Source organism: Somniosus microcephalus, unplaced genomic scaffold, assembly GCF_052327205.1.
Source record: "Somniosus microcephalus isolate GS21.2 unplaced genomic scaffold, FLI_Smic_1.0 unresolved_chr1, whole genome shotgun sequence".
Taxonomy (NCBI): Eukaryota; Metazoa; Chordata; class Chondrichthyes; order Squaliformes; family Somniosidae; genus Somniosus; species Somniosus microcephalus.
In genome coordinates, this window is record NW_028225179.1 from 133,906,103 (window position 1) to 133,929,121 (window position 23,019).

Here is a 23,019-nt window from a genome sequence, read left to right on the forward strand (position 1 = left end):
GCTGAGGGGGGACCCAATTGAAGTGTATAAAATTATGAGGGGCCTATATAGAGTGAAATGGAAGGAATTGTTTCCATTTGTAGAAGGGTCAATAACCAGGGGGCATAGATTTAAAGTAAGGTCGGAGGTTTAGAGGAGATTTGAGGAGAAATGTTTTCACCCAGAGGGCGGTGGGGGTCTGGAACTCACTGCCTGAAAGGGTGGTAGAGGCAGAGACCCTCGTCACATGAAAAAGTACTTGGATATGTACTTGAAGTGCTGTAAACTACAAGGCTCCGGACCAAGTGCTGGAAAGTGGGATTAGGGTGGATAGCTCTTTGTTGGCCGGAAGATACAAGATGGGCCGAATGGCCTCCTTCTCTGCTGTAAATTTCTGTGACTCTATAACAATGTTTCAAGGATGATGCAATTAAATATTTTAACAACCCAGGATAATTATCGCAGTTCCTGAAATCTTCACGTCATCTGCAAAACATTTGGGATCAGAGCAATTATTTCTACACCTTTAGAGCGTGTTTCCTGGCTCCAGACAACATTAAACTGATGCACGGAGTCAGTCGGTTTGTTTCAACAAAATCTTTTTCATGAAATATTGTACAACAGCGACACCTATTGACGGGATCCGGCTGGGGTTTAAAGGAGGAATTTAATTCTCCGAGTATTGCAGTGAACTTGCTCGGGAAATCGCTGAGCCGAAGGTGTTCGGGAGCTCGGTAACATCGAAACTGAAAGCGGGTTGAATCAGGAAGTGCTGAGCGTGAACATGGCTTCCAGGCAGCAGCCCCAGAGTTGGACCGAGGAGGTAAATTGTCCCATTTGTCTTGAATTCTTCACCGATCCGGTTTCACTGGAGTGTGGGCACAACTTCTGCCGCTCCTGTATCACACGGTGTTGGGAAAAGGAGAGAAACTCCTGCCCGGAATGTAGAGAGGAATTTCCGGAAAGAAACCTCAGGACCAGTCGGGCCTTAGCCAGTCTGGCGGAGAAAGCTCGAAATTTAAACCTGGATCCGAAAGAGAAGGAAAATAAACTTCACTGTGAGGAACATCAGGAAGAACTGAAGCTGTTTTGTGAAACTGACAAGAAACTGATCTGTTACACTTGTATCGTTGCGCGAGAACATAAATCCCACAACTTCATGTCGATTAAAGAAGCTGCTGAAATCTACAAGGTAAAATGGAACAGATTTTATCACCTGGTTAATTTATCACATTTCCACAGTCCAGCCCTTTGATTCTGTGATTTTCTTTCCAATCCCAGGATCAGCTGAAATCCTCTTTAGAATCTCTCACAGAGAAGAAATCGGCGGTTCTGGAAACGGAACTGAACCAGAAACGGCGGATTTCCGAAGTTAGGGTGAGGTCTCCCGGTGCTGATTTTCTGGGATCTCGGTTAGTTTTGTTCCCTCTATCGCGGTACATGATTACTTTTCACATTTCATTTGGTAGGAGCAGTCGAGCAGTCTGCAAACCCGCATCACATCCGAGTTCGCTAAAATGCACCAGATTCTGACTGAGAAAGAGCAGCGGTTAATGGGAGATCTCAGGGGAGAAGAGCAGAGGATTGTGGAAACAATGGAGAAAAACCTTCGAGAAATTCAAGAGAATTTAAATTCTATTCAGGACAAGCTTTCAAAGTTGCAGAAACAAATGGACCAACAAGATGCGCTGACATTTCTGAAGGTGAGGATTATATTGCGGGTTAGTTGCAGAATAAGCGATGACAATGTTGAAATAAATGCAGCTTTTGCTGAAGAATTCGAAACTGATTTAAACCGAGTGTTTTGTCTATTCCGGGGCGGATCTGCTGTTGTGAGTGAACTAACCGGCTCCCACACTGTCTGCAGGATCCGGGATCGTGTTGCCGTGATCTTAATACTTAGGTTGTAATTATTTCTGTGTCCCCAAGAGGTTAATATTCTCCTGGAGCTCACATTACAATCCAGTTCCAGTTACATTGTGTGAGTGTGTGGGTGTGTCTGGTGCGGTGGGTGTGAGAGTCACCGTGTCTCTGAGTGAGACTGGTGTTCAGTTCCAGTTACATTGTGTGAGTGTGTGGGTGTGTCTGGTGCGGTGGGTGTGAGAGTCACTGTGTCTCTGAGTGAGACTGGTGTTCAGTTCCAGTTACACTGTGTGAGTGTGTGGGTGTGTCGGGTGCGGTGGGTGTGAGAATCACTGTGTCTCTGAGTGAGTCTGGTGTTCAGGTTCAGTTACATTGTGTGAGTGTGTGGGTGTGTCTGGTGCGGTGGGTGTGAGAGTCACTGTGTCTCTGAGTGAGACTGGTGTTCAGTTCCAGTTACATTGTGTGAGTGTGTGGGTTTGTCTGGTGCGTTGGGTGTGAGAGTCACTGTGTCTCTGAGTGAGACTGGTGTTCAGTTCCAGAACCTGACCACACAAATCAGATTTTCCAACTGCATCCTCTTTCTATCAGATGCTTTTAATATATTTTTGGTGAAATGTCTGCTACCTGGTTTTCAAATATATCCTCTTTCTATCTGTGCGGTCCCGGCAGTGAGAATTCAGAATTATCAGCATCTTGTCACAATGTGGGTGTAATTTCTGCTGTCCGGATATAGACGGTCAGTCTCCGTCAACTCAGATTTGTGTTTTATTGGTTTCAGGAGGAAACGTGTCAGGAGAGGAGGTAGGACACACTGTTTACTGAAACGCTGCACCATTTAGTAAAATAACTCAGCAAAGGGTTTATGATCAATTTATAACATCAACTGTTTAATATTTACAGGACTGGCGAGGACTATTATAAACCATCATTAGCAGATGGCAAGCTGTCGATCGGAAAGTTCAGTGGCCCTTTACAGTACACAGCGTGGAGAGAAATGATAGACGCCATTAACCCTGGTAAAACTCTTATATTCCTTTTCCTGATTTATCAATCCAGATGAGAGGAGCCTAAACCAGGTCCCAGACCCCAGATTAAATGATCACTGATGCTTATGTCTATTCTGGGGGACAGGACCTTGGCCAATATTTTACAGTCAGCATTAAGGTGTGTGTATGGTGACCATGTGGGGATTACCTTACTTTTCTTATGTATTGAGATGATTGTGATGATTTTCAGAGTATCTGGTTCAGTGTCTCCAGTACAGGGTGCAGGAGGTTCAGTCGGAGGGGAGAAAGCTCCGGGATTGTGGCCTTGTAAAACTTGGTAGGGTGGGCGTCAGTTGGTGTGGTTTTGCCAGATTGGAGCTCAGTGTCTGAGATTAGGACCCAGAGTGACCGTGTGCAATAGATCAGTCAAGCATTTTCCACCTTAGGGTATATGTGAGGAAATGAGCTTCGCCTAGAGGTAGGCAGGAACTCTGTGTCATGTAGGAGGGAAGGTGTGAGGCTCCGAGGACTGTGGAGTTTAATTGGTGCAAGTCCTGTTTACCTCCTATCACAACAGGTTAGGCGGGATAGACGGGATGATTCAGGGAGGAGTAGCCGATCCTGGAGTGTGTCTTGTGTCGGTTCAAGTAGAAGGTGAATTCCTTCTCTTTGGGGTGTGGGCCTGCCATTCATCCTCTAGGCCCAGGACACTACTGTGATCTCGGATTTTTCCGGCTGCTTGTCCACGTGTCCTGTGTCCGCTGGGAGCTTGTCCTGTTTGGAGTGAAGAGCACAGTCTGGGTCTCCACTCCTGGTTCCTGTGCTGTCCATAGGTGGGGCGAGTGTGAGGATTGCTGATTAGAGGACTCCTCATTCAGGACACTGAACATAAGAAGTAGGAGCAGGAGCAGGCCATACGGCCCCTCGGGCCTGCTCCGCCATTCAATAGGATCATGGCTGATCCGAACCTAGACTCACGTCCACTTCCCTGCCTGCTCCCCGTAACCCCTAATTCCCTTATCAGCTAGGAAACTGTCTATCTCCGTTTTAAATTTATTTAATGTCACAGCTTCCACAGCTCTCTGAGGTAGCAAATTCCATAGATTTATTACTCTCTGAGTGAAGAAGTTTCTCCTCATCTCAGTCTTGAAACGGCAGCCTCTTATTCTAAGATTATGCCCCCTAGTTCTAGTCTCACCCATCAGTGGAAACATCCTCCCCGCATCCACCCGATCAAGCCCCCTCACAATCTTATATGTTTCAATAAGATCGCCTCTCATTCTTCTGAATTCCAATGAGTAGAGGCCCAACCTACTCAACCTTTCCTCATAAGTCAACCCCCTCATCTCTGGAATCAACCGAGTGAACCTTCTCTGAACTGCCTCGAGAGCAAGTATATCTTTTCTTAAATATGGAAACCAAAACTGTACGCAATATTCCAGGTGTGGCCTCACCAGTACCCTGTATAACTGAAGCAAGACTTCTCTGCTTTTATACTCCATCCCCTTTGCAATAGAAGCCAAGATTCCATTGGCCTTCCTGATCACCTGTTGTACCTGCATACTAACCTTCTGTGTTTCATGCACCAGGACCCCCAGATCCCTTTGTACTGTAGCACTTTGCAGTTTCTCTCCATTTAGATAATAACTTGCTCTTTGATTTTTTCTGCCAAAGTGCATAACCTCACACTTTTCCAGCATTATATTCCATCTGCCAAATTTCTGCCAACTCACTTAGCCTGTCTATGTCCTTTTGCAGGTTTTTTATGTCCTCCTCACTCACTGCTTTCCCTCCCATCTTTGTATCGTCGGCAAACTTGGATACGTTGTACTTGGTCCCCTCCTCCAAATCGTTAATATAGATTGTAAAGAGTTGGGGTCCCAGCACTGACCCCTGCGGAACACCACTAGTTACTGATTGCCAACCCGAGAATGAACCATTTATCCCAACTCTCTGTTTTCTGTTAGATAGCCAATCTTCCACCCATGCCAGTATATTATCCCCAATCCTGTGATTTTTTATCTTGTGCAGTAATCTTTTGTGTGGCACCTTGTCAAATGCCTTTTGGAAGTCCAAATACACCACATCCACTGGTTCCCCTTTATCCACCCTGTTTGTTACATCCTCAACGAATTCAAGCAAATTTATCAAACATGACTTCCCCTTCATAAAACCATGCTGACTCTGTCCGATTAAATTATGCTTATCCAAATGTCCTGTTACTGTCTCCTTAATAATGGACTCCAACATTTTACCAACCACAGATGTTAGGCTAACTGGTCTATAGTTTCCAGCCTTTTGTCTACCTCCCTTTTTAAATAAGGGCGTTACATTAGCAGTTTTCCAATCTGCTGGGACCTTTCCTGAATCCAGGGAGTTTTGGAAAATTACCACCAATGCATCCACAATCCCTACCGCTACTTCTCTCAAGACCCTACGATGTAAGCCATCAGGTCCAGGGGATTTATCCGCCTTATGCCCATTATCTTACCGAGTGCCATCTCCTTAGTGATTTTAATCGTGTTTAGCATCCTCCCCCCCCTATAGCCCCCTGTTTGTCCAATGTTGGGATATTTTTAGTGTCCTCTACTGTAAAGATTGATACAAAATATTTGTTCAGCGTTTCTGCCAACTCCATGTTCCCAACCACTAATTTCCCAGTCTCGTCCTCTAAGGGACCAACATTCACTTTAGCCACCCTTTTTCTTTTTATATAACTGTAGAAACTTTTGCTATCTGTTTTTATATTTTTTGCTAGTTTACTTTCATAATCTATCTTCCCTTTCTTAATTAATCTTTTAGTTATTCTTTGCTGGCTTTTAAATGCTTCCCAATCTTCTAGCCTCCCACTAGATTTGGCTACTTTATATGCCCTTGTTTTCAGTCGGATACTATCCTTTATTACTTTACTTAGCCACGGATGGCTGTCTTTTCTTTTACGTCCCTTTTTCCTCAGTGGAATATATTTTTCTTGAAAGTTGTGAAATATCTCCTTGAATGTACACCACTGCTCATGTACCGTCTTGCACCTTAATCTAATTTTCCCAGTCCACTTTAGTCAACTCTGCTCTCATACCTTCATAGTCTCCTTTATTTAAGCTTAGTACGCTGGTTTGAGATCCAAATCTCTCACCCTCCAACTGAATTTGGAATTCAACCATGTTATGGTCACTCATTCCAAGGGGATCCTTTACTAGGACATTTTTTATTAATCCTGTCTCATTACACAGGACCAGATCTAAGATTGCCTGCCCCCTGGTTGGTTCAGTAACATACTGCTCAAGGAACCCGTCCCTAATGCACTCTATGAACTCTTCCTCAAGGCTGCCCTGCCCAATTTGATTTGTCCAGTCAATATGAAAGTTAAAATCTGCCATGATTATAGCTGTTCCCTTATTACAAGCCCCAACTATTTCCTTATTTATACTCTGACCAATAGATTTGCAACTGTTAGGAGGCCTATAGACTACGCCCACTAGTGACTTTTTCCCCTTATTATTCCTTATCTCCACCCAAACCGTTTCACTGTCCTGATCCTTTGACCCAATATCATTTCTCACTATTGCAGTGATTCCATCCTTTATTAACACTGCCACCCCACCTCCCTTTCCTTCCTGTCTGTCCATCCTAATAGTCAAATACCCCTGGATGTTTAGTTCCCAGTCATGGTCACCCTGCAGCAATGTCTCCGTAATGGCCACCAGATCATATCCATGTGTAGTTATTTGTACCGTCAACTCGTCTATTTTGTTACGAATGCTGCGTGCATTCAGATAAAGAACTTTTAAACATGTTTTGTTACAATTTATTCCTGCTTTTACCCCCTTTACTACTTTACCTTTGTCTTTATATATTCTGTCCCTTCCTGACACGCTCTGGTTTTTAATTCCCCCACTGCTACCTTGCTCTATTGCCTTCTCCGCTGACATTTTTATTTTTCGCTCTCTTGAAACCTCCCCCCCACTAATTAGTTTAAAGCCCTCTCTACAGCCCTAGTTATTCGATTCACCAGGATTCTAGTCCCAGCACTGGCCAAGTGAAGTCTGTCCCAGTACTGGTGCCAGTGTCCCAAGAAGCAAAACCCATTTCTCCCACACCAGTCTTTGAGCCACGCATTTAACTCTCTGATTTTATTTACCCTAGCCAAATTTGCTCGTGGCTCAGGTAGTAATCCAGAGATTATTACCCTTGTGGTTCTGCTTTTTAATTTGGCCCCTAGCTGCTCATACTCCCTCAGCAGAACCTCTTTCCTTGTCCTATCTATGTCGTTGGTACCAACATGGACCACGACAACTGGATCCTCCCCCTCCCACTCCAAGTTTCTCTCCAGCCCAGAGGAGATGTCCTTAACCCTGGCACCGGGCAGGCAACACAACCTTCGGGACTCTCGCTCTCGCTGCAAAGAACCCTATCTATCCCCCTAACGATACTATCCCCTACCACTACAACATTTCTTTTAACTCCCCCCACTTGAATGGCCCCCCGCTCCATGGTGCTGTGGCCGGGTTGCTCATCCTCCCCGCAGTCCCCGTTCCCATCCTCACAGGGAGTAAGAGCCTCGAAACTGTTGGACAAGAGCAAGGGCTGCGGCTCCTCCAACACTACCTCCTGGATCCCCGTACCTACCTCACTCATAGTCACACCCTCCTGTCCCTGACCATGGACTACATCTGAATTAGTTAATCTAATTGGTGTGACTACTTCCTGGAACACAGAGTCCAGGTAACTCTCCCCCTCCCTGATGTGTCGCAGTGTCTGAAGCTCGGACTCCAGCTCATCAATACGGAGCCGGAGTTCCTCGAGCAACCAGCACTTACTGCACATGTGATCACTGTGAACATCAATGGTGTCCACCAGCTCCAACATATTGCAGCAGTAACACATCACCTGCTCTCCCATTCTGTGTAATTAATTAAATTTATTATTATTATTTTTAAATACCCTCTGCCCCGATTCTAGATGATGAATATCACACCTCTATTTAATTGAACTTACCAACTTATAAAGGCTTAAAAGGGAAGGAAAAGTTCTCACCTACCAGCTTGGCTGTGATGTCACTTTTGAATTCTGACCTCCCCTTGGAATGTTGCCTGTGGAGCCTGTTTAGGCTGCCTCGCCGCTGCGGCTCGACTCGACACCCGCTGCTGCTCCCAGCCGCCTCGACTGGCCTCGCCTCGCTGCTCCGCCTCTGCGTTGTCTGCTAATCCTGAGGCTGGCAGGAAAAACAAGGCAGAAAGAAAACAGAAACAGCACCTAACACCCCACTCACCCTAACTCTCTCACTCACCCAAACTCTCAATGGCACTCTCTGCTACTCGCACTCAGAACTGAAGCATCACTTTGGATTGTCCTGTTAATTAAATTTCATTCGGATGGAGCGGCCTGCTTCTCCAGGAATGTGTGTCTCCAGAGTAATGGGGAGGTTGCTGGTGATTAGTGTGACTGTCCTCTGCTCTTGGCTGAGGAGAAGGTGGCCAGCATTTGTCCCACCCACTCACTCATAAACCTGGTGTGTTCTGAGGGCGATGAGGAGGGTCTCCTGTAGGAATGCCGCTTCCACCTGTCCTGTTATGTCGATCAGTTTAGTTTTGTCTGATTGTGTGTTGGAGTCTATTGAGATTTATGGATATCATGATGTCGGTTTTTTATAAAGTTAGTTACCCTCCTCCTCTGGGTTCTCACTTCCCCTCTGCAGCAGTTCCCATTCTTTTGCTTCTTTTCCCCTTTCCCCTTCCCTTCTCTCTTTCCTTCCGGTGTCTGTACCTTTCCCCCTCTTCCGTTTAGAAGCCCCGCCGTAGCCTCTGGCGCCGATTCCTTGTGTGTTTCTGAAGGTCCCTGGGTCACTCTGCAGCCGCTGAGAACAGCAGGGGACCGGGGGGCCGCAGAGTTCCTGGTCAGATCGCAGTGGGCAGCAGAGGTCAGAGCGACCCCAGGAGCGTAAACCCCCGGGTCAGAGCAGATTTCAATAACAGAACCGGGAGCCCTTTAAAAACACCGCAGTTCCCGGGAATCCCCCGAATGGCCACTTTAAAAAGGGAAAGTGTTTGAATAAATCACAGCAACAAACTAAACCGCTCACTGTGTTATTGTAACTTTCCCCCAGCTCCAGCCTCTCTGACTCTGGATCCGAACACAGCGAATCCCTGGCTCATCGTGTCTGAGGACCGGACCAGTGTGAGAGACGGAGACAAACAGCAGGAGCTCCCTGACACCCCGGAGAGGTTTGATTCCTGGCTCTATGTCCTGGGATCGGAGGGATTCACATCAGGGAGACACCTCTGGGAGGTGGAGGTGGGGAACAAGACACAGTGGCGTGTGGGAGTGGCCCGAGAGTCTGTCGAGAGGAAAGGGGGAATCACACTGACACCTGAGGCCGGATACTGGATTGTGGGGCTGGAACCCGGAAGTGGCTCTTTTGCAGTCACCTCCCACTCTGAGACCTGCCTCACCCCGAGTGGAGATCCCCGGAAGATCGGGGTGTTCCTGGACTATGAGGGCGGACAGGTGTCATTTTACAATACAGACAACATGTCCCATCTCCACACCTTCACCCACACTTTCACTGAGAGACTCTTTCCCTTCTTCTGTCCGGGACTGAGTGAGGGCGGGAAAAACTCCGCCCCGCTAACAATCTGCGGGGTGAAAGGTCACTAACAGCTCCATCCCATAATTTCACACCGCCTTCCTGCCTCCTGCCAGCTGCAAACTGATGGGCGTCGGTCTCAGTCGCAGGTGGTGCGGATGGTCCCAGTGTCACCTGAGGTCAGGGCGGGCACAACCGAGTGACAATGTCTTGTTGGTGATATTTGTTTGTTTAATCGGTGCAGTGGAACAAACTCGTGGCAACTGCTCCAGAGACTCCTGTAAAATTTAATTAAAAAACAAAAGAACATCGAGAATCATCGGGGCCTAGAGACAGAGTGAATTTAAACATGGGCAGAAATACACCAAGGGAACCACAGACTCAAGATGGGAAGAAAAGGTAAAGAGGGGCAGGAGAGAGGAACTAGGGTGAGATAGAACACCAGTGGGAAGCACATGACAAAGAGGACCATCCGAGACACGGCAAATTAAATAATACCCAAGGGAAGGAAAAAGTAAAAGGGGACACTAGATAAGAAGTAAAATCAAAAAGGAACAAAAGGTTTTAAAACCAGTTATACAAAAAAAGGAAAGACTTGCATTTATATAGCGCCTTTCATGCCCTCAGGATGTCCTAAAATGCTTTACAGCCATTGAAGCAGTTCTGAAGTGCAGTCACTGTTGTAATGTAGGAAAGGGGGCAATGGGAGAAATATAAGAAAGGGAAACTGCCGAGAGAAGGTTGATGAAGATACACACCATGAGATGTGTTTGTTGTGGGATGGTCACAAATGAGGGAGCCCAGATACAATAGAGGGAGGAAGAGATGTGAAAACTGTGTGTTAATCAGTAACCTTACAGTGAGACTTATGGCCTTAGAGAGCAAGGAACATGAACTTACAATGTAGAGTAATAAGGAGCTGAGAGCACAGCAGAGTGAGCTGGTAATGGAGTGAGCTGGGGACAGAGTGAGGACTTGGACAATGGGAATTTGGTGGGAGTGGGAATTCGGTGTAGAGGTGGTAGGATCTGCTAAGTACATTAACTGAGGGACAAAATGTTATTTTTAACTCAATATTAAAACTTTGAAGTTGCACAGGAAAGGATTACTTTGTACATTGTGGAAATGTGAGATTTTGTCTCCCAGCCCGAGATACAGGAGAGTTTTAAGTGAGGCATTAGAGAAGACCATACTGGGGGTCAGAGTAGTAGAGGAGACCCCAGTACCTAGAGGAGGAGGGTGGGCCTCTGTTATGAAGGGGGCCAGAAATCATGGTCAGGTAGAAGAAAGTTAATGGAGGAATTTCAAGTGTGGTATTTCCTGAAATACTACCCGTGCCACGTGCTAGTGAGGAGATGGAGGGTAAGTAGGCAGACCAACTTGGGCTTTGGTGTAAGGAATCAGTGTTTCCGTTCCTCAAACAGTGGGACACACAGAATCATAGACAGAGGAGGTCAGTCGACCCATCGTGCCTGTGCCGGCTCTTTGGTAGAGTTATCCAATTAGTCCCACTGCCCCGCTCTTTCCCCATCGCCCTTTAATGTATTTCCATTAATGTATTTATACAATTCCCTTTTAAAAGTTACTGTTGAATCTGATTCCTCCACCCTTTCAGACAGTGCTTTCCAGAATACGATAACTTGATGCGTAATATTTTCCCCCTCATGTCACGTCTGGTTCTTTAGCCAATCACCTTAAATCTGTGTCCTCTGGTTACCGACGCTTCTGCCACTGGAAACAGTTTCTCCTTATTTACTCTATGAAAACCGTTCATGATTTTGAACACCTCTATCAAATCTCCTCTTAACCTTCTCTGCTCTAAGGAGAACAACAACAGCTTCTCCAGTCTCTCCACATAACTGAAGTCCTTCATCCCTGGTACCATTCTAGTAAATCTCTTCTGCACCCTCTGTAAGGTCTTGACATCCTTCCTAAAGTGTGGTGCCCAGAATTGAACACAGTGCTCCAGCTGATGCCTAACCAGTGTTTTGTAAAGGTTTAGCAGAACCTCCTTGCTTCTGTAATCTATGCCTGTATTAATAAAACCAAGGATCCCGTATGCTTTTACAACAGCCTTCGCAACTTGTCCTGCCACCTTCAATGATTTATTTACACCCCCCCCCCACCCCAGGTCTTTGTGTTGCTGCAGCCCCTTTATAATTGTAGCATTTAGTTTGTATTGCCTCTCCTTATTCTTCCCACCAAAATCTATCACTTCACTCTTCTCTGAGTTAATCTTCACCTGTCCTTGTTCACCAGTCTGTCTATGTCCTCCTGAAGTCTGTTTCTATCCTTCTCATTGTTTTCCACATTTCCAAGTTTTGTGCCATCTGGAAACATTGAAATTATACCCTGTATACCCACGTCTAGGTCATTAATATATAAGAACCTTACAATTGCCATAAGCCTTCTTTTTCTATTTCATTTTAAGCTCTAGCTTTGGATGCCCTTCCTTTCCCCCTTGTGGCAATGTGCCTACTCTGTACCTGAACCATCTCCTCTTTGAAGGCCTCCCATTGGTCAATTACTGTTTTGCCTACCAATGTTTGATTCCAATCCACCTGGGCCAGATCCCTTTTAAACTCACTAAATTTGGCCCTCCTCCAGTTAAGTATTTTTAGGCTTGATTGTTTCTTGTTCTTTTCCATAACTATTCTCAACTTGTTCATATTATGATCAATATTCCCCAAATGCCACCCCCACCCACCACCCCCCCTCCCCACCCCACTGAAGCATGCTTCACTTGCCCCACTTCATTCCCCAGAACTAGATCCAGCACTGCTTCCTTCCTCGTTCGGCCAGAAATGCATTGACCAAGAAAGATCTCTTGTACACATTTCAGGAAATCCTCCCCCTCTTTGCCCTTTACACTGTTACTATCCCAGTCTATATTTGGGAAATTGAATCATTACTCTAGATTTCTTGCATCCATCTGTAATTTGCCTGAAAATATGCTCCTCTATCTCCTTTCCACTACTTTGTGGCCTATCATAGACACTCAATAGCCAGTAATATTAAGTTCCCACTCCTTCCCTTCTTTCACCCAGGTCTCTGTTATTGCCACTATTTCACAGTCCCAGGATAGAAATGCTTAAAATGATGAAAGGCTGGGACAATGTCGGTAGAAGCAGACTGTTTGCAGTGGTTGAGGGCTCAAGAACAAGGGGCGATAGATCAAAGATTAATGTAATAGATTTAGAACAGGGAGCAGGAGAAACCTCTTTACACACAGAGTCATGAGGCTGTGGAATTCACTTGCAGGGTTAGTGGCTGAGGCAGAAACTATCTCAACATTCAAGCTTAGACTGAAGAGAAGAATAAAAAGGGGTTGAAGGGATATGGGAACAGGACGGTTAATGTGAATAGAATTACTGGTTTTGGTGGAGGGTAAATGCTGATATGGACTGGTTCTGTCAACTGGTCTGTGTCCATGTTGTAACTTTTATGTTTTTCTCTGTATACTCACTCAGACTCTGTACACTTGGGAGTATGTTGTAGTTAAGGTGTGAACCAATGCAACTCATCACTGTACGGAACACTTTTCATTTAACTGCACTTCCATTTACTATCTCCCAATAATTTGTCCTTATTCTTGGGTGGGGAAATAAATAGAGCAAAACTGGTATTTGGCATCCACGGGTTAAGTATGTAAAATGCACGTTAGAGAGCTGAATATATCAATCAGGCACCAGATATCTCCAGATATATTCAGGGAGGGACGGGGAGCGGGTTCTGTCGGTGTCCAGGGAAGAGGGAGACAGGTTGGGGTTTGGGTTGGGGGAATCCTTGGTTAGACCACAGTACTGGCGGAGGTAGGCTGTGCCCTCCCTCTTCACCTGTTCTGTCTCTTTACTGGTCCGCTGTACTTTACCAGAAACTTGTGTTTTAGTTTAATTCAAACTTTCTCTCCGGATGTTTTATGTTTCCTATCTCTGCCATTTTCTCCCTTTTGCCTTAGGGCTCTCGCTGCTTTAGATTTCCTACGACCTTTGTTCATTTTGTGGCCTGCAGTTACTCATTGGTTGCGCTGGTCTTTTCAGCACAATTCGTCCGAATCGGTGTAACCCGTGCAAAAGATCACGGAATTTTAAGCACAAATTACATTCAGCACAAATCAGTCTTCCGCGATCTTTTGCACTGGTTTAAAAAACATTGCGCTGGAAGCAGCCCCACCCACAAGAATGGCCAGGCCCCCAGGATGAATTAATCACCAGTGGGAGTTTCCACTAATTGTGCTCGTTTGCAGGCCTTCGAGGAGGCTCCAAAAATTAATCTGCTTGTTTTGGGTGCAAGGACACCAATAGGCACATCTGAAAAAATGTCCACCGTATATTTTTTCTCAATTTACGAATAAACTGACTACTGTACCCCAATATAAATCACACATTAGCTGCATATTTTTAAAGTTATTTTCTGTAAATTAAAATCGGGTTATTCGCAGTCATATCCTCTGTAACTGGAGCAAACAGCATTTCTGGTAACAACAATGCGTTCTCAAGTGCCTCAATGGGTGCATTTCAAAAGTGAATTTATTTGAACAGGAATTTTAAATCTTGCACTCCTATCACTGGAAAAGAGTTAATCTGGTCTCCTATGGATATAGGAAAATTATATATTATATGCATATATACATGATAGCATTTACAGAAATATAGATAGCTATCTGAACACCATAGGAGACAAAGCAGTCCGCTTGATCAGCAGCCAGTTCACCACGTTCAAAATCCCCTCCCTCCCCCACCTTCAAAATCCCCTCCCTCCCCCGCCTTCAACATCCCCTCCCTCCCCCACCGTCAACATCCTCTCCCTCCCCCACCTTCAAAATCCCCTCCCTCCCCCACCTTCAAAATCCCCTCCCTCCCCCACCTTCAACATCCCCTGCCTCCCCCACCTTCAACATCCCCTGCCTCCCCCACCTTCAACATCCCCTCCCTCCCCCACCTTCAACATCCCCTCCCTCCCCCACCTTCAACATCCCCTCCCTCCCCCACCTTCAACATCCCCTCCCTCCCCCACCTTCAACATCCCCTTCCTCCCCCACCTTCAACATCCCCTCCCTCCCCCACCTTCAACATCCCCTCCCTCTCCCACCTTCAACATCCTCTCCCTCCCCCACCTTCAACATTCCCTCCCACCACCACCTTAAATGTCCACTCGCTCCCCACAGACTGGTCGCAGTAACTCGCCAAGTCTTCTTCTGCAGAACCTCCCTGACCCCCAGCCTCCACCACCTTGGTGGACAAGAGCAGCAGGTGCCTGGGAGCGCCACCACCTCCAAGTTCACCTCCAAGTCACGCAGCATCCCGACTTGGACATATATCGATGTACCTTCTAACGAAAGAAAACATAAAATTGTTTTCCAATAAAAATGGACACACATTGAGGACCAACGTGCAGACATAATCCTTCTGGATAACACCGAGTGGAAATCCGGTAAAATTGAGTTCGATTTCTACAGGCAGAGGAGGAGATAATGTCCATCAGAAAAAAACATTCAAATTAGTCGTATAGGGCAGACACTGTCCTTTCCCCCTCTGGGACTGGGTGGTGCAGTGGGTCAGACTCTGTCCTTTCCCCCTCTGGGACTGGGCGGTGCAGTGTGTCAGACACTGTCCTTTCACCCTCTGGGACTGGGTAGTGCAGTGGGTCAGACACTGTCCTTTCCCCCTCTGGACCTGGATGGTGCAGTGGGTCAGACACTGTCCTTTCCCCCTCTGGACCTGGATGGTGCAGTGGGTCAGACACTTTCCTTTCTCCCTCTGAGACTGGGTGGTGCAATGGGTCAGACACTGCCCTTTCTCCCTCTGCGCCTGGGTGGTGCAGTGTGTCAGTTTCCCCCCTCACTGTATTGATTTCTTTGTGGGTTCAATGACGAGACATTTATGAAAGAGAATGAGTTTTTATCTAAAGTTTGTTCAGTAAATTAACTGCATCACAGGAGACATCATGCTAGAAAATCCATCTAGAACGAAACTGAAACTAAATTAAACTGCCTTGCTTGTCTCTGTCACATGCCCTCTGCTGGTCAGGCACAAGCAATCAATACATGCAAACATGCTGCTAAGGCATCATAATCAAATAGGCAAATACCATCTCTATTTGCTGATATCATTACATCTCCTTTTCTTAAAACAGATGTATTTTACTTTTAACTAACAAGATGTTTTCTTTGTATTAATCTGCATTTTAACTGTAACACTTAATGAACTTACATTATCATTATCATGATCAAGGTTTTTTAACCTTGCTTTGTGTGTTCACATGAAATATATCAATACACTAGAACTTGAAGAAAGAATAAGATAACATTACTTCCTTCTATAACAGTAGTCCTTAAATTTGCTCAATGAGTCTCTCAGGAGGCTTCACGTGTCTTGAGGATTTTCTGATTGATTGTCCTTGAATCTGAGTTGTTGCCTCAGATGATGTGTTCTCAGCTGTGTGATCAGGTTGTTCAACAGTATCAGCCTCTTGACCTGCTGTGGCTGGTCCCATGAGAAGATCTCGGCGATTTCTTCTCAGAACAGCACCCTCATCTGTCTGAATGGTGTATGATCTTGGTTGAACTTCACTCAGGACAGTTCCCTTCTGAGTCCATGTGTTTGTTTTGTCTTTGAACCTTACTTGGTCACCAGTGTGGCGTTCAGGTAGGTTTTGTGTTCCTCTGTCATAGTAGTACTTTTGCTTTTCTTTCTGTTCTTTGAACTTCCTCACTTTCTCCCCCTCTTTTGTTTTCAGGAGGTTCTCCGGGATGGGTAGGTTTGACCTTAGCCGACGTCCCATAAGGAGTTGGGCTGGTGACTTACCACACTCGAGCGGCGTTGTGCGGTATACAAGCATGCTCTGGTAGAAGTCAGTTCCACTGTCTTTTGCCTTGTACATCAGTCTTTTCACTGTCTGGACCAATTTTTCCACTAGTCCATTGGACTGTGGATAGTGAGGACTTGACGTTGTGTGGACAAAGTCCCACTCTTTGGCAAAGTGTCGGAAACTTGCATTGTAAAACTGGGGTCCGTTGTCTGTGAAGACCTCGCTTGCCACGCCATGTTTGGAGAATATGGCTTTCATACATGTTATCACAGCATCTGCAGTGGTGGTGTACAGTCTACAAACCTCTGGATACAGAGAGTAATAGTCTGTGACTACAAGATAGACCTTCCCTTGACATACGAATAGGTCAGCGCCTACCTTCTGGTAAGGTCTGTCTGGTGCTGGGTGTGGCTTTAGTGGTTCTACCGGATTGCTTGCTCGATATTTCAGGCATATTGTGCAGTTTGACACCTCATTTGTCACATCTTGGTTGATTCGTGGCCAGTACATCACCTCTCGTGCTCTTTTCTTACACTTTTCGATTCCCAGATGTCCTCCATGGATCTTTTTTAACATCTCTTTTCTCAGACTCTTTGGGATAACTATTTTACTTCCTTTGTAGATGATGTCTTCGATCACAGATAGTTCCGCCCTGCAGTTCCAGTACTCTGCTATGTCAGGTGAGCAGTCTTGCTTCATGTTGGGCCATCCATCCAAGATGCTTTTCCTCAGTTGTCTCATTGTTTCACCTTTGTTTGTCTCATCTTTGTTTGTCTCAGTCTTTATGAGCTCCATTTTTGCATCTGCTATGGGCAGTGCACTTGTGATCATGTCCACGTAGGCGTTCACTTTTTCATCCATTGTGTTTGCGGGCTCACTTGGGTCAACAGCTCTGGACAACGTGTCTGCTGTATACATCAGTTTACCCGGTGTGTACGCAACATTCAGTGTATAGCGTTGCAGCCTGATCATCATTCTTTGTATTCTAAGCGGACAGCTATTTAGTGGCTTTTGGAACAATGCAATCAAGGGCTTATGGTCAGTCTCTACACTGATTGCTTGTCCTGCCACAAACTGGTGAAATCTTTCACAGGCGTATGTGATGCTGAGCAGCTCCTTTTCTATTTGAGCATATCTCGTCTCCGCGTCTGTCATTGAGCGCAATGCATATGCAATAGGTTTCCAGCAGTCATATTTTTGCAGAAGAACAGCACCGAGCCCACTCTGTGATGCATCTGATGATATCTTGATGGGTCTCGCTGGGTCATAAAACCTCAGAACTGGTTCCTCTGTGAGCAGTTTCTTTAGATCGCTCCATGACTTCTCATGCTCATGATTCCATTCCCATTCTATGTTCTTTTCAGTTAGTCTTCTCAGTGGCGCCATCTTTTCTGAGAGGTTGGATATGAATTTACCCATATAGTTGATCATTCCATTAAACCTCTGCACGTCCTTTTTGCATTATGGCTTTGGCATATTCTCAATGGCGGACACCTTTCTGGGATCTGGTCTGATGCCCTCACTGCTAAGGATATCTCCCACGAATGTCAGTTCTGTCACCCTGAGCTGGCATGTCTCTCTATTCAGCTTCAGGTTTGTTTTCCTTGTTGCTTCCAGCACTTTTTTCAGTCTCTCGTCATGCTCAGTTCTTGTGGTTCCCCATACTATGATGTCATCCATTGATGTATCAACTCCCTCCAGGTGCTCATAGATCATGAATTGTTTTGTGATACACTTCAGGAGCTGAGGCAATGCCAAATGGTAACCTTAGGAATCTGTATCTGCCAAATAGAGTGTTGAACGTGCACAGTCTTGAACTTGCTTCGTCCAATTTCATCTGCCAAAATCCTGATGATGCATCTAACTTGCTGAAATACTTTGCATTTGCAAACTGTACCATGATTTCCTCACGTGTAGGAAGCTTGAAGTGCTCTCTCTTTATTGCTCTGTTTAGATCTCTTGGATCCAGGCAAATTCTGAGCTTTCCATTCTTTTTGTCCACTATGACGAGGGAACTCACCCACTCAGTTGGCTCATCTATCTTCCGAATCACATTCAGGCTTTCCATCCTGTCCAACTCTGCCTTCAGTTGCTTTTGAAGAGCAAACGGAACTTTTCTGCATGGATGTATGACCGGTGTCATACTTTTATCTACTCTGATCGTGTGTTCTCCTGGAATGCAGCCTAGACCCTTAAATAGGCCTTTGTACTCTTTCATGAGTTCATCATAGACTGTCTCTCCTTCGCTTTCCACAATGAGGACTCTCTTTACCAGGTTCAGTCTCTCACAGGCTTTTAAACCTAGTATGGCTTGCACATCCTTTGGCACCACGATTAATGCTAGCGTGTGCTCTCTGTCCTTGTGTGTTACTTTGACAATGCACCTTCCTTTCACTGGTATATCAGTACCTGAGTATCCTGTCACTTTCACTTTTATTCCATGTATCTTTGGTCTGGGTCTAATTTTCTTAAAATCAGTCTCTGATATCACATTAACTTGTGCTCCAGTATCCAATTTAAATGGAATGTGTATGTCATTCACTTTTAGTGTCAACATCCAGTCTCTTTCTTCTTTTTTGTTTTCAGACACAACATCTACATAGAACTCCTCTATCTCGCTTTCATCTACTGTGTGGACCTTGCTTTGTTGCGCTTGGTTCTTACAGCAACGGGCATAATGGTTGTTCTTGTTGCAACTATTGCATGTTTTACCATATGCTGGACACTTTCTTGGTGGATGCTGTGTACCGCCTCGACTACATGACTTTCGATTGTCCCTTTCATTTTCGTTCGCTGGCCACGCCTCTTTTTTCACATTGGCGCTCGTTTTGTTAAACGGTTTGTATCCGTTCTTTCTCACTGCATCCACGTTGCAGCTATTGTCACTGAACAGCTCCTTTGCCTGCAACTTCACAGTCTCTGTAGCCCTACACAGTGCTATGGCTTTTCCCAGGTCTAGATCTTGCTCTCTTAGCAGTCTTTCCCTTAGACCATTATCTGGAATACCACACACCAGTCTGTCTTTTATCAGCGAGTCTGTCAGTCCCCCAGATTCACACGATTTGCTTCTGTTTCTCAGTTCAGTCACATACTGATCAATAGTCTCTCCCATTTTCTGTACACATGTGAAAAATCTGCGCCTCTCAAACGTCACGTTACGTTTAGGTATGCAGTAGGCCTCAAACTGTTCCATTATTTTATCTAGCTTCATATTCTCTCCATCAGCAGCGAATGTGAAGTTATTATACACCTCCAGTGCTTCATCATCCACGACATGTAAGAACAGTGACGCTTTCATTTTATCACCTTTCTCGTCAGCTCCGATTGCTGATAAATACAACCCCAAACTTTGTTTGAACCTCCTCCAATTTTCAGCCACATTACCTGTCAACTGAAGCGTCGCCGGTGGGTGTGAACCTTCCATTTTTTCACTTCGTTAGCTATTCTCCAATGGTAAGCAACGATGTTCCCTTTTTGGCTTGCTAATTTGTGGAGAGCTGATTTAACTTCAGATTTTTTCTCTTCATCTCTTTCAGTCACTTCTGACACCATGTATTGATTTCTTTGTGGGTTCAATGACGAGACATTTATGAAAGAGAATGAGTTTTTATCTAAAGTCTGTTCAGTAAATTAACTGCATCACAGGAGACATCATGCTAGAAAATCCATCTAGAACGAAACTGAAACTAAACTAAACTGCCTTGCTTGACTCTGTCACATGCCCTCTGCTGGTCAGGCACAAGCAATCAATACATGCAAACATGCTGCTAAGGCATCATAATCAAACAGGCAAATACCATCTCTATTTGCTGATATCATTACACTCACCGCCCTCTGAAACTCCCCCCTCACCACCCTGTGCAACTCCCCCCTCACCGCCCTCTGCACATTCTCGATACAGAAATTGTCAAAGAGCTAACTGAATCTCAAATCCCCTTTCTGCACTAATATCAGGACAGATATCCCCCTCCCAGCGGCTGTACTATCTCAGTGAACCTCTCTCAATATCAGCGAGTTTAACACAAGCCACAGATTAATCCAAGGAATTCAGGGACATTTCCTTCTCCTCGTTGGATGACTCAGTTGTGAAACGAGTACTGGGCAAATGCCGATTATTTTGCACGTGCCCCAGGCTGTTGAGTCCAGACACGCCCAGGTGAAGGATTTAACCCTTTAGTTGCCTCAGTGCCACCCCACAGGATTACTGTATTGTGAAATGTTCTGACAGCCGACTATTTTGCCGGTGGCCCAGGTTCTGAATCCAAACCCGCCCAAGTGAAAGATTGAACCTTTACTGTGGGCTCAGGGCCACCCCGCAAGGTGTGTCCGCCCACTGGGCCAAATTGTCCAATTTGTTTTTTGCGCTGTTACTGAGATTTATCTTGTCAACGTGTGTATCGGTTTCTATTCTTGGAATTCACGAAAAAGTTAGGAATACAAGTTTCAGTTTTATTTTCCTGCGGTGGAGATTTGCCTCAGGAACTAATGCACCCGCTGCCCTTTGTAAGAATACACCGTTCACGGTAAACTTGACTGAAGTGACCAAATTTAATGTACGACAGGCTTTGAGGGCCTGGCTTAACATTTGTAAAATAAATGATGTGCTTGCAAGCTGTTGTTTTTCTCCAAATGATAAGACTTGAAAATTCAGTGAGACCAAGGAGTCAACCCTCAGGTGCAAAAACAAGGATTTCTTCAGGCCTTGGTTCACCAAGCATCAAAACAGATAGGAAAGTGAGAGAGAGACAACAAGGCTATTCACACAGTGAGGGACATGAATGCTGTGGGCCAGTTGCCAAGTTTTGGGGTATGAAAGAGGCTGCAAATTGACCACTCGCTGCTGCAGTCGAGGGCAGCTTGGTCAGTTGCCAGTTAAATTCATACGTCTGGTCACCGCCGAGTCGACCTCTCACTGGTGTTAGTACGTCTGTGATTGCTTATGATCACTTGAGCTTAAAGTAAATGGTTATATTCGTGTGTGCTTACTTGTAATAAGTCAATGACTTGAGTACGAGATGTTTTACTGTATGGTCCGTGCGCGCTTACTTGTAATAAGTAAATGATAGAGTACGGGTTGTCATGTAATATTTTGTGTGCTTTCTTGTAACCTCTTGTTGATTTTAAATAAAGAATAGTTGACCCTGAAACCTTTTTCTCGAGTTGTCTGTTCCTCAGGTCTGAATTCGAAAACTGTCAGACAGAAGTTCAAAACAATCTGAATGTCTTACACCTTGTCCTTCCAGGCAGTAGAGGGTTTGGCAGGTGCTGTCAAAGAAGCCTTGGTGAGTTGCTGCAGTGCATCTTGTAGATGGTACACACTGCAGCCACGGTGCGCCAGTGGTGGAGGGAGTGAATGGTTAAGGTGGTGGATGGAGTGCCAATCAAGCGGGCTGCTTTGTCCTGGATGGTGTTGCGTTCCTTGTGTCTTGTATGAGCTGCATCCGTCCAGTCAAGTGGGGAGGATTCCATCACACTTCTGACTTTTGCCTTATAAATGGTGGAAAGGCTTTGGGGAGTCAGGAGGTGAGTCACTTGCAGCAGAATACCCAGCCTCTGACCTGGTCCAGTTAAGTTTTTGGTGAATGGTGACCCACAGGATGTTGATGGTGGGGAATTTGACGATGATAATGCAGTTGAATGTCAAGGGGAGGTGGTTAGACTCTCTTGTTGGAGGTGGTCATTGTCTGGAACTTGTGTGGCGTGAATGTTACTTGCCACTTATCAGTCCAAGCCTGAATACTGAATGTTGCATGCGGGCATCGACTGCTTCATTATCTGAGGAGTTGCGAATGGTTCTGAACAAGTTGAAATCATCAGTAAACATCCCCACGTCTGACCTTATGATGGGGGAAGGTCATTGAAGATGGTTGGGCCGAGGACACTGCCCTGAGGAACCCCTACAGAGGCCCTGGGGCTGAGATAATTGGCCTCCAACAACCACGACCATCTTCCTTCCTGCTAGGTGTGACTCCAACCAGTGAAGAGTTGTCCCCCGATTCCCATTGACCAATTTTACTAGGGCTCCTTGATGCCACACTCGGTCATATACTGCCTTGATGTCAAGGGTAGTTGCTCTCACCTCACCTCTGGAATTTCGCTCTTTTCTGCATGTTTGGACCAAGGCTGTAATGAGGTCTGGAGCCAAGTGGTCCTGCCAAAACCGAAACTGAGCACTGGCGAGCAGGTTATTCGTGAGTAGGTGTTGCTTAATAGCACTATTGACAACACCGTCCATCACTTTCCTGATGTTTGAGAGTATGCAGATGGGGCGGTAATTGGTCTGATTGGACATGCCTGGGCAATTTTACACTTTGTCAGGTAGATGCCCGTGTTGTAGCTGTACTGGAACAGTTTGGCCAAAGGCGCGGTTAGTTTGGGAGCGCAAGTCTTCAGCAATACAGTCGGGATGTTGTCAGGGCCTGTAGCCTTTACTGTATCGAGTGCGTTCAGCCATTTCTTGATATCATGTGGAGTGAATTGAATTGGCTAAAGACTGGCTTCTGTGATGGTGGGGGCCTTAGGAGGAGGCCGAGATGGATCATCCACTCAACACTTCAGGCTGAAGATGGTTGTAAACACTTCAGCCTTGTCTTTAGCACTCACATGCTATGCGCCGCCATCATTGAGGATGGGGATGTTCACAAAGCCTCCTCTTCCCGTTAGTTGTTTAAATGTCCACCACGATTCACGACTGGATGTGGCAGGACTGCAGCTTTGCTCGAATCTGTTAGTTGTGGGATCGCTTCGCTCTGTCTACAGCATGCTGCTTCTGCTATTTAGCACGTATGTAGTCCTGTG

The 23,019-nt window shown here is 45.6% G+C and overlaps 1 protein-coding gene across 1 annotated transcript; it reads left to right on the plus strand.

Annotated features, from left to right (window-relative positions):
- The first annotated feature begins 619 nt into the window (after nt 1-619).
- LOC147095889 (zinc-binding protein A33-like) lies at nt 620-21,368 on the plus strand. The gene is made up of 6 exons (XM_085974887.1): nt 620-1,171; nt 1,261-1,356; nt 1,449-1,682; nt 2,621-2,643; nt 2,743-2,858; nt 8,932-21,368. The coding sequence occupies exons 1-6, from the start codon at nt 764-766 to the stop codon at nt 9,480-9,482; spliced, it is 1,428 nt and encodes a 475-aa protein (XP_085831013.1). The 5' UTR covers nt 620-763; the 3' UTR covers nt 9,483-21,368.
- The last annotated feature ends 1,651 nt before the right edge of the window (nt 21,369-23,019 follow it).

What these genes read in the sequence shown, in the direction of transcription:
- LOC147095889 (XM_085974887.1), top strand. Translation starts at nt 764, where the DNA reads ATGGCTTCCAGGCAGCAGCCCCAGAGTTGGACCGAGGAGGTAAATTGT. An exon ending in GGCGGATTTCCGAAGTTAGG is followed by an intron (nt 1,357 to 1,448) that starts GTGAGGTCTCCC and finishes TTCATTTGGTAG; the next exon opens with GAGCAGTCGAGCAGTCTGCA. An exon ending in ATGCGCTGACATTTCTGAAG is followed by an intron (nt 1,683 to 2,620) that starts GTGAGGATTATA and finishes TATTGGTTTCAG; the next exon opens with GAGGAAACGTGTCAGGAGAG.